Source organism: Haliaeetus albicilla, chromosome Z, assembly GCF_947461875.1.
Source record: "Haliaeetus albicilla chromosome Z, bHalAlb1.1, whole genome shotgun sequence".
In the NCBI taxonomy this organism is placed as follows: Eukaryota; Metazoa; Chordata; class Aves; order Accipitriformes; family Accipitridae; genus Haliaeetus; species Haliaeetus albicilla.
The window spans coordinates 23827183-23839478 of NC_091516.1; the positions used below are offsets into that span (position 1 = coordinate 23827183).

At 35.1% G+C, this 12296-nt stretch overlaps 1 protein-coding gene across 6 annotated transcripts in view; it reads left to right on the top strand.

The window, feature by feature from the left end:
• CNTLN (centlein) overlaps positions 1 to 12296 on the top strand; it is a 199991-nt gene that overhangs the window by 135648 nt on the left and 52047 nt on the right. For 5 of the 6 annotated variants that reach the window (XM_069776754.1, XM_069776753.1, XM_069776756.1 and 2 more), the window contains 3 exons: positions 2083 to 2257; positions 5221 to 5314; positions 5971 to 6191. In XM_069776754.1, the coding sequence (XP_069632855.1) occupies positions 2083 to 2257; positions 5221 to 5314; positions 5971 to 6191 (490 nt within the window). The remainder of the gene's footprint in view (positions 1 to 2082; positions 2258 to 5220; positions 5315 to 5970; positions 6192 to 12296) is intronic. The other variant, XM_069776759.1, reaches the window with a different exon arrangement.

The window sequence follows — 12296 nt, forward strand, 5'->3', positions numbered from 1 at the left end:
GTACTACCTTTAATTGAATGATGGTTAAAAATCAGTTCTTTAAAGGTAATTGTTAGTGCATAGAGTCCCACTCATGAGTCACAAGACCCTCAGAAAATTGTACTGGCAAGCTTCACAAATGTTTAGAATTTTTGCTTCTGCTTCTGTTTGTCCACACATACTTGAGGAGGCAACAGAAAGCCACTACGTAAATGGCTATCACACCTTGTCTCTCAGTACTTTGTCCTAAGAGACATGCAAATAAACTTCTCAAGCCTGTATTTAGCCAAAATATAGAGAAGGTGACAAAAGAGTAAAGAAAATGGAATTGTCTTTGTAGGCTTCATGTTGGCTTTGTATGTCATATGGAGCAAATCAACAGTGGCAAATGAAGCCCTTATGGAGCAAATCAACAGTGGCAAATGAAGCCCTTCTGCTGCTTCTCCCTATGCAAAATAGGGGGCTCCTGAACACAGTATCTTGAGAGAGAAAACAAATTATGAACCGTGTAATTTGTCAGTTGCTATCATTAATGTAAAGCTGTTTGGTTTTCTGTTTAATTTAATATTGCAGATCTGATTTTACAGAAAACATACATGTTTTTCTGTTGCAATTAGTGAGCTTTTTATTTAATTTACTATGTTTTGCTCTTTTAAGAACAAAATTGAGCACACAAATCGTCATTGCAATTTGAGTTTGAAGTTAAGTGGAAAGTAATTGTATGGCTTCAGTTTTTGTGACTAGCCATAAATACTACTTTCAATAATTGTACAACTATTGGGTTAGGGAATTCTTGTCGTATAATAGTGAGGATTTTTGAAGGTGATGTTTCAAGGTGTCATTCTCAGCAAGTTAGGGAAATATCTTCATTTAGTTCCCTCTTCTACTTATTTATAAATACTTTATCACTTTATCAAGTTCTTTATCACTAGCAGCTGTCGCTGAGTTTCTAGATTCAAGCCTTCCGTTTTCTAAATAGAACGTTCCTTGAAAGCATTCAGGTGAAGGAAACGTGTTATGTACTTAGAAATATCTCTGTGCTACTGCAGCTCCTTCAAACTATTACATTGATTTCTGTTCTTATCAGTCAATAAGACATACCAATGTGTCAGGACTGGTTTTGGAAGGTATAAACATGTTTCTGTAATAAACTCTTCTCTTCAATTTGAAGCCTTTTCTCTATTTAAGTAGCCTCCATCTCTAAACCATTGATTTTCATGACAGTGCAACTTAATTTGAACTCAGTTGTGCCTTTTTAAATGTCTTGGTTTAAAAAGTAACAAATAAAAATTGCCTTCTGTCAAGGGATCCCTCCACAAATCTGTTTGCACAAATGATGATGAATAGCCACTGATGGTATAGAAAATATATCCAAGACTTCATATTTTAAGATAGACTTCACTGAATATCAGAAAACAAATGATAATCTGGGGCAAGGTAGTGAAAAACTGGTAATTAAGAGCACATTGAGTGCAGGTTTAAGGAAGAATTTGGAGTAGAATGAAAGTTTCAGGTCCAGTTTCTGTGCATGGCAGGCAATTTCAGTAGAAGGACTACCAAGCTTACAAAATTTAAAAGCACTCTAAATGGGTGCTAGGCAGAGATTTCACTGAAGTGTGACTTCTGAGTTTGTCTCAGTCAACACTACAAATGAAAGTTCAATTGAAAGAAAATGTTATTGAGCGAAGTATCGTGCATTTGTTAGTTTTGTTATCAAATGTGTAAATGAAAGAAAATAGAAAAATAGTATATCTTTGTGAGCCATTCACAGACTAGAAGTGCTTTCAAGTAGTTTTTAATGTATGTCACTTTTTTAGACTGTAATTAAGCTGTCCTTTAAGTGGCAGTTGAAGTCTTGGATCTCCGTGCATTGTACAGTGAGATTCCATTTGACAGAGTAGAGCTTGATAATACAATTTCAGAGATTTCTTCTATCCTATTTGTAAACATCTGTTGAATAAGTCAACTTAGTACTGTTTGGTTTTTATAGTAGTTTCTCTTCTTTGTTGCATGTGTTATTTTCTATATGCTCAAGCATTGGCTGTTTGGAACTTTTAATGTTTAGCTTTATTTTGTTTTGTTTTCTTCAATGTGCTGTTTTAGTGACTCTGAAATACCAACTTCTGAAAGTTTGGAAACAGTGATTACGAAGACAGTGCAAAACATTGATCCACTGCCAAACAGAAGTAAACAACAGGGTAAAAAGCAAATACAAGGTAGTCAAAAGCCCTGCAATGTTGTTCGTTTAGAAGGCAAACACCAGCAGTATAATAAAAAGGTATATAAAAGAACTTGTTTTATTCTCCTGTGTAGAGTGTTGAAGTTTAATAGTATTATCACTGCTGTTTCCCTCTTAATTAATTTGACTCTTGTTGTAAACGGAAAAGAAAATCTGCTTCTAGATATTCAGTGGGTAGTTTCACTATAATTTAGAATATTTTCTGAACAATTAGTCTGCAAAAGTATTTGGAGGGGGTGTCAGGAGTGCAAGAGCTGATTAAAAAATGTGAAGCTGCTGTAAGCTAGTCCTGCTGTCTCACGGTCCAGATAAAGAATGCCGCTGACATTCCATTAAACTCTCTCCCAATCAGAAAAGCCATACAGAAAAGGGTGACCTAACCCATAACAAGGGAACAGCAACATCCCCTCCTGTGCTGACTAATCAAGCATGAACACCTCTCAGTTTGCTTGGTGCATGCAGAAAGACTTGTTTCCATCTTAGAAAGATGCTTTTGGCTCTGTCTCTGTCCTGGAGATTCTGTCTAGAGAAAAGTGTGCTTTTAGCTTCTTCTTAGCCCATTTACATTCATTGTCTGGGGTTTGAACTCCTTGTTTCATTCCTAACATCTATATGCAGTTTTCTCACAGAAGAGGGCCAGCTGGTCATTTCCCAAATCTTTAGAGGCTCCATACAATCTGTAACATGACTCATCTCTGGACTTTTGAACAGTGTCTAATACTTTTTCCGTCCTGTGTTTGCCCAAGATAAATCACTTCATGCAATTTAAAACAGAAGCAGAGAATGTTATTTCTTATTTCAAGAAACAGAATATGGAACACTGAACAACTTTCTGCTGGTAGAAAACTAGTTTGAAATTCTGTTATGTATCGTGATATATTATAATATAGAGTTTGAAGACAGATTATATTTTCTTAGTCTCCAAAATTTTAAAGCAAGTACAAAGTCTCTGGTCTTGTTATATATTCTTGATTGTGTGTTTCCATCAAAAGATCTATTTTTCTGGCAGAAAAGCTGAAAAAAAGGGAAATTCTTCGGCAACCATCTGTTGGTATGGAATACACAGTATGAGCAGGTGCACGTGATATATGTGAAAATCTGATGGAATATGCTACTCCTGTCCTGCTGCTCCAAAGTGAGGATATACAAGGCAGGGAATCCAGAAGGCTCTAGTCTCTCTTGCTTGGTAGTGTAGACATAGCCAGTACCTCTCCTGTTTGCCTTTATTGCATTTACTCTCCATTCTTACTGGAAAAGACAAACACATATATTCTGATACATATATGTAACAGACTGGTGGACTTGGAGCATACACAGGAAACATTCTAAGAGCTCTAAGCAGGTAAATACGCTTCAGCAGAAGTCCCCTGTTGCAGGAAACGCACCTGAAAACATGGCTTGTGAGTGCAGAAGATAGCACTGCAAAAAGGTTTAGTATTGAGAATTGGGAACACCAATTTTAACAGAAATCTTAAATCCCTCCTGAGGATTTAAAGACACTCCAGGTGGGTCATGGTATTCTCATACAAAGAGAGGCTAGAGAAATCTCCTAAGTCCTGAGCTGTGCCTGGGATTGGAGATGAGATAATTTATGACACAAGGACTTTCTCAGTTTTGCCCCACGTGATATAAATACATAATACCCTGTGCAGTATCAGGAGAGTTATTGACACTCTCTTACAATTCATACATTTATCAGAGCTGTGGCTTAGTGTAGAAATCTCCATCTTTTTGCTGCAGGCATAGATCGTTTGCTCATTGTCTGCTGAGAGCTCAGTTCTCTGTAGCATATAATCACCATTTTAGACTAGCTTCAGTCATCCAATTGCATGTCTTCAGTGTTTGCAGGATCCACTGGTCATACTGACAGGGACTTAGTACTCGTTTCCATTGTTGTCTTTGAGACATGGAATAAAATAATTAAGAGACTACTCAAAGGAGACAGACCTACAAGAGCTTGACCTCCTTTGTTTTCCTTTGCTTTTGTTTTAGTCTGAAAAGTTGGCACTTACATTTCTTTCCTTTTTTTTCTAGCATATCCTATTTCCCCATCCTTCAAATTGTATGGCAATTGTACAAATCTAGAATTCATGGCTAAGCTATCCTATAATGTCAGTAATTTGTTTAGTGCAGTTAATAGATAATCTGTTGCTGTTTGCTCTTTTGAATCCGCTGAACAGCTATTTTAGTTATGAATATTTGCAGAAATACATTGCATGAAATCACATAGAAATTACAAACTGAAGACTTTAAAAATTGGATAAAAGTTGCAGAATTCCAGAACAAAAGTGTTTCAAAATACACTGAGAATTTAAGAGCCAGGGAAATAGTACTTTGATTTTGGAGTAAGCCATGCTCTGGCCATTTTTGTTTTACATATGGCAAGCAGCATTCTACTTCAGTGTCTGCTTCTGTCATTGAACATTTGATAGATGCTCAAAATAGCTGATTTTTTCAAATCAGATATTTAAAAGGCATGCAGCTGACTTTTGTTAAACCCTGTACAGACACAAGGATTGTATTTGCATGTTCATATATATTCATGCATCTTCCAGTTACAGCTCAGCATCTAATCTGATCTTCCTCCTTTTGAACTAATAAGACTGCTATTCCTTTTTATTTTCTGTTAAATATCTTGAAAAATAGGTTATTGTGGGCTTTCAAGTAATACACACTATCTTTTTTCCCCTATGAGTAAATTCATGTCTAAGAAAATAATGTAGGCATTAACAGACACTTCATTTTTCTCTGGGATACTTTGGAAAGGGGTATAATTTACCTGTAGCAGTTTGTTATTTATTCTACATTTGATGGGAAAGACCGAAATTTGTACTCTTCGCTGGCTGATGTTGTAAGACTGATTTTCTAATTAAAATTCATTAAAATTTTGTGTATTATTTGAAGTAATTCTTGTTTCAATTCGAACTGGAAAGCTTTGGAATATTGTGGTTGGTGTGCCATAGTGAAGAGTGGCTAGCTTTGTACTTCTGTTTTTTATTTAGGGCCATTCACAGAGTAAAGACCTTGAAAAGTTACATTCCAAGAGGAGGAAGATCTCCTGTCTCATAACATCTTATCCATCAATTCTAAGCAAAGGTAAGAATATTATATATTTTTGGCAACTCAAGTTGCCAATAAGTAAGATTGACAAAGCACCCGTACCTCATATTTCAAAACCTCTTCTATATTACACAAACTTACTTATGTGCTGTTGCAGGATTTGCTTGTTTAAATTTGTGTGAGTTTATTTTCAAAGATACGGCTCATTATTTTAAAGTAAAATTGTTGTATAAAAAGTGACTGTCAAACATCATCTTTTCGCACAGTTACAGTATACTCTGTTTTAACTAAGTGCCACCTATTGAATCTACTGACTAAAATGTGGCTTTTCACTACCTTTTGTTCTTGTTTGCCCCTTGTAGCCAACACAGCCAATGAAACAAAATTAACTGTATTTTGGTTTAGACCTTAAAAAAATTCTGTTAACAAGACACTGAAGCCTTTATTTCCAGTAATACCGATCAGAAACTTGAGCCACATTTAACTTCCAAGTCTTTGTTGAGTTTGCATCTTGGCACTTCAGAAAAAGAACAACATAGAGCACTTACAGGTTAACTGAATTAATTTACCAGTTTGCTTACTGAGAAATATTTTAGAAGCTAGAACAGTGTTTTTGAAGGGCCAGAGAAAAATCATAAATTATCTTATTTATGATGATCTGTCAGTTTAGTAACATGCCATTTTATATTTAGTGAACAGAACAAAAAGGAGAAATACTGTCCAGAAACCGGGCTACTCTGTTACTCTACTGCAGGAAAGAATTAAATCATTGCAGCAGCGGATAGCTGTTTTACAGAATGAAAAAAAGACAGCAGTGTCTTCTGTGAAGGGATTTAAAGAAACCAATGAAAAACTAACAACTCAGCTACATTTGGCTGATCAAAGACTTCAAGCTACTAAACTGACCATAGAGGTAAACTACTTTTCATTATGCTGTCTTAGAATGTTCAGCTTAATTCTATTGTCATTCTGTGAGATTTTGATAACATTGATTTTTTGTCTCTTGTTATGATCAAAATTATGCAATGTTATATATTAGCATGCTTTGTATGAGATTCTGAATCAGTTATTATGTACAAATGATAGAGGCCTGATTTACTATTATATCAACCGAATTTGTTTATCCTTCTGAAAAAGAATTGGTCTTCATGCTGACATTTTACCTGCATTCAAATGGATGAGGAAATTTCACTTTTAGCCTGTGGTCTGAGAAGTTTCCTGAGAAACTGGTCAGTCCACGTGAACTAGCACCTGTTCCTCTCTGAAGAACAGGCACTCTGGGAGAAACCAACGGTCTCTATATGCCCCAAGAGTGGAGTGCTCAAGGCAACTAGAGTTTTCTTCCAAAGGGGGCTCAGATCAGTTCCATATCTATTTCATCCCATCTCTCTGTCAAGGTGGAAAGCTAGAGAACAAGATTTATGAAAATAGAGACTAGTAAACTATTTGGTTAACAGCCCCAAAGATGCCAGCTTTCTTCTCTACTTCAGTCTTCATTCCTACTTAATCCGTTCCCATGCTATTACCCCTTTCTGGTTTTCCCCATTCTCATTTATATATATGTATTTTGTGTTAATCTATATGCAGCACCTCAGCTGGAATTCTTTTCTATTCATACTGTAGTGATTGGCCTGCCCTTTATAGAGCTGAATCAACAAACACTTTTGCAGTAATTGTCTCTTGTTGGTCACACACACATCCTGCTTCCAGAATTATAGTGCTGCAACAGATGGACTTGCTGGAAGGAGGCAGACATTAAAAAAGAAATCAAATCCCCTCCCCTTCAAACTTCTCTGCATTTCTGTCTTTGCACAGAAGGCAGAAGCAGTATCAGGAGCAGCACTTTTCACTTTCTTAGGGCTGGGGAACTGCTAATTTCTAGAGGAGGGAAAACCTTATTTCTGTTACTCATTTTGCATAACTATATATATGTAATGAATTGTTCAAAAAGAGTTTCCAAGGTCATTGGAACCAATGGAGATCTGCCTAGCTCACAAACAGTATCATAATGTAAAGTTTCATGGACAGTATAAACTTCAGAGAGTTATGCGTATAATTTAGGTAAAATATTCTGCTTGCTCAGACATCTTCATGATTTGCCTTCCTAGAAGACTACACCTTAGGTGTCCATAGGAGAGCAATGTGAGAAATAAAATTAAAAAGGCCATTATCAGGAAACACTATTAAAAAAAAAAAAAAAAAAAAAAAAGGCAAAATTTGTGTCAAGATAAGTGCTGCTGTAATGTAAAAGACTGACTAAAAGTGCAATAGCATGGCCTTAAAACCAAACAGTTTTCTTTCATTCAGTTTTTCTGGAAAGTTTAAAAAAAAAATAAAAATTGGTCACTGGTCCATTTGAAGGGTGGTACATTCTAAGCAAAAATAAATAAATGGTGTTGCAGGTACTCAAGGAAAAATCTTTATTAGGCATGCACATTTTTTTCCTTCTCAGCAACCAATTCAAATTCCCTTTCTTACAAGTAATTACTCTTCAGGTGCCATACTAGTGCTACCAAGTGGGAAATTTAAAGCAGAGGCTTGGGCTACTTGCCAAGTGAAAATTAAGGAGGTAAAGAACCTACACAGTCACTGCAGGGTACACACATGTTTTAGAGAGAGAACCATGATTCAGACAGATCAAATGGTTGTAAAGCACACATTTGTGTGGGCTTTTTGTGGTTTTTTTTTAATAAGAAATACTATCTACAAGTGAAATTTTAAGATATTGCAAGGGAAATGACATTTTTAAAAAATATTTTTTCCACCAGCAAGAACATTTTTGTCATTGTTTCTTCTCAATGCTTCTGTTACTTTAGATTTTAGAATTTTCTTGGGCAGGTATAAGGTAAAAACCAAGCTAACAAACCATGAAAAGCTAAGAGATTGAGACAATCTCTGGATTTAGGGAGACTCTTAAAACACTTCAAGAGTATCAAAATGACTAATATCCAAAAATAAGCTTCCATATGTAATCATAAAGTTCTGAGTAATCTTATATTAACAGTGAATGTGATGCTGGGCTAAGGTACATATAGCATTCTAGCAACTGTAAATGTTAACATCATGGCTTGGATGAGATGCCATGTTGCCTGAATTTAGCTAAGAAAATAAATCCATTAGCAGACAAGGGCAGATGTTTGTGCAGTCAGTCCTTCATTATAATCCCCAGGGAATCTAGTGCTAGAAGATCGACTTTGGATTTAAGATTTAAATGTTCCAGATGTTCACTTTGAGACAGATTTTACAATTCATACAACCTAAGGACTATCTGGCATCTGTTGATTTTCAGAATGTATGTACATGTGTGGTTTTGTGTATTTTTCTTGAAGATCCACACAGACATGTATGTATGTATATATTTGTTTGTCTGCTTGTAGGAGTTCAGAATGCTGGATTCAAGTTCTTTTTTTTTTGTTTGGCCTTATAACTCTTTGCAATAATGTAGATTTCTTACTTTGTTTTGTTTCTGCAAAAACAATTCTTTGCATATTTCTGAAAAAATGGCTGTAAAGTGACTGCACATGTGAGAATCAAAGCTTGCATTCTCCAAGGATTCACATCAACACTGAGTCAAGTCCGTCTGTACAGAAATACAGTAGTTATATTTTGCTATCAGTGCATAAAAATCATAGCTGGAGCTGATACTTAATGTAGAAGTGAAGGGATTTAGCATTTCCTTAGTTTCTTAGAAAAACATCTGAAAGACAGTGTTGCAAAAATTCAGGAAAAGTTTTTTTCTAAAATTTATTCCCACCTCTACTCATTTCTATCACCAAGTGACTGCTTATAAGAAGAGTGTATCTCTTGCATACAGCACAGTAACTATAATTAGTTTTATGCAGTAGGTGTCATTCTTGTTGCAAAAGTTCAGACAAAGTATATTGAATAAGGAATTAAAATCTCACAAGCAGGTTAAGTCATTAGTGCTTATTTTATTCATGTCAAGGCCACTCACAGGTCCAGTGCTCAAAAGTACCGTAGGATCTTTTGCATCTGTTCTCCAGTGTTTCTCAGGTAGATGTCACAGGAAAAGCTGCATTTCTTAATGGAACACCATAGGCATTTGCAAAGTGCTTGCATAAGTCTACTTCAGCAGGAAACATGAATCTCAAAGAATAGGAACAAGTCAACGAGTCAAAACACTGACAGATCCTTTGGAGAGGATAATGTGAAGGTTTAAGTAAAGTTTTTCAGATGCATTCCTGCAGATATGTAACTATGTTTTTGCTGAATTAGGAAGAAAAGCAGCTTTACTTTTTAGCTGTAACTTGGCCTAGGACTTTTTTTTTCTGATAGCATTGTGAAAATTTCTCCGAACTTTATTTTAGCCATTCAGTTTTCAATTATCTTTGAATTTGAAGGGAAGTCCTTTCCCCTGAGCTCATACTGTGCTTTTAAAATAAAATTTGCTTGCTAAAAGTTTTTCTAGTGGATTATCTCAAGCATAGAAAGGTATGAGCATGAAAAGCAGAAGCGTAAAAGGCCAGAGAAAGCTTTTTATTCTTTGAAGTTTGTTTGTGACTTTCTCTACATATTCTCTTGACTATTTTTTACTGCTCATTCTATCAGAGAACAATGCAGAATTCAGAACTGCATCTGCAAATTCAGCACCACAGCTTCACTCTTCTTCTGGTACCCAAGTACAAGTAAACCAGCCAGTCTAGCATTATTCAATTACACTGAAACAAAGAAGAAACTGATGATGAATTTAGATGCATTGTAAATTATTAACGTAACTATTATTTACACAAAGATCTCACTTTGATTCTGGTTTTCATGAAGGGATTTTTCACTCTTTAAAGATGTAATGTTATTTACATAACTATTTTTGCATGTCAGTGGTTTCCTTAAAGTAAATTTTAGGAATAAGGTTGAAATTATAAACTGAATGCTGCTTGTAATTACCCTGTAGTAAGCTAAAACTGCTTTTGGAATGTCCTTACTTTTGTTCGTTAAAGCAAATGTGTAATTGTTATGACAGTTTCGGGGGACTTTCTACATAAACATTGTCCATTTAGAAATTCTCGTAGACACATGCAATTTTTTTCTCCCAAAACATTTTTACATGTGTCTTGGTTTTATCTTTTTAGCTCTTCTTTCATGGAAATACTTCAGAACATTTGTGCTTTTTTTTTTTTTTTTTTTTTTGTAAGTTCTTAAGAAAGCTTCTGCAAAGTGCCATCTTTTATAAATTAAGTGGGTTTGGGTTTTTTTTCCCTCTGGTAGCACAAAAAGATATTTGTCATTATGTACATCAGATAATATTAATCATACATACAGAATATCTGAATGATAAGTTTTTACAAAAGTTTTAGAGGAATTAAAATTTGGAAGACTTTAAGTTAAGCATAAATGGTACTTTTTACAGATAAACTGTGCCAGAGAATACTAATACATCAGTAGTATATGCAAGAATTCTGACTTTCATATGTAGAAGTAGTAAAAAAAAAAAAAAAAAAAAGTAAAAACAGAGCTGCTGAATGACCTCGTATAAAAAAATAATCTAATGAGCATTCATTTTGTTTCTGCTCTGTTCAGCAATGTCCCTTTCCATTCTTGCAGGGCACATTGAAGTCTGGAACATCTTACTTGTATCCATCTTAAAAATGAAAAAGCTAAATATACCCTACTTAACACTTTTGCCAAACTCAGTGCAAAATTGTTTCTGCAACCGTCCACCTTTGGCACAGAGTGTAATGAAACAAGGAATTCTGTGAAGCAGTTTAGGAAAAGTCTGTTCCCAAAAACATCAAGGGAAATGTAATTTCTCCCCCCCTCTCCTTCTACAGAAGCATACAGATTATCCTTTCCTGACTGCTTTGAATAAGAGTAGTGTTGGTTAATTTGCAGGAACTATAATCTTTGGTCACAATATTCAAGAAGAAGTAAAGAAGTTTCTCAAAAATATTTAAAAACAAACCAGCGAATTTTCTATTCTACCTTTTCTTAAGATGCAGCAGAAGTGAAAAGATAAACCAGAAGGGATTAAAGTATGATAAAGCGGGATATACTGCCTGACCTTTGCAGAGTTTGCAAACACAATCTAAGACAGCAGAGGTTTATCTAATAATTGAACTAAACTATGTGCCAGTATGAGACTGAAATCTTCTCAGAATTTCATTGGATGTAAATTCTATGGTTTTTTCTTCTGAGGTCACACTGCTGTTATCATTGTGTATGCATGCTTTGAAGAAACCTCTTTGTGGGCACAGTATATAATTCAAAACTCAAAACACACCCCCAAATCTATGTATTCTTGAGAGAAAGCCACTCTTCCTCGACTCACCACAGTGTTCCACACCTGAACAGCAACATTAACTGTAGGTAGGAAAAATTGTCTGTAATGTATTTAAAACTTAAATGTTATGGAATTTTAGTTCAATTTCTGGGCCCTACCTGTAGTTTTTGAAGGCTTTGCATTAACAATATTGAGAGGAATAGATTCTGCTATATTGTAGTTTTATTAGAAATTTGCTGAGCCTAATAAATTGAAAATCAGGCTATGACGTCACAGTTATAAAGGCTGGAAACAGAGACAGTCAATGTTCTGTGACTCTGTGAGACTAGAATTCAGCTCTTCCCTAGTCCTATTCCAGAATTCTGCCTGGAAAGAAACATGATAAGCTAGTTAAATATGTTTGTTCAAACTTTTTGGTTACTAAATGGGGAAATTTCTAAGTAATTTTTCCTCTGGTAAACTACTGATTCAGCATTGCTGCTGATATAAAACAGTTCTCAAATTTCTATTTTCTATGCTGTCAGAGAAGTTGACTTGGAAATAAAATGAGCAATTGCCAAATGGTAAGCATGAAAGTAACTGCCCTTTTAAAATGCATCTACTGCAAAAAAAATTTATTATTTTATTTATTTTTATAGTTTGCTGCATTGAAAACTTACAGCATCCTGAAGTCAGTTCCGTTAACAGAACTACCCTGTAAAATATATTTATCGTGAAACTGTGCTGTCATTACAAAACAAAAATAAAGCAAAATACCTTTTACATTTATATTGATCTCTG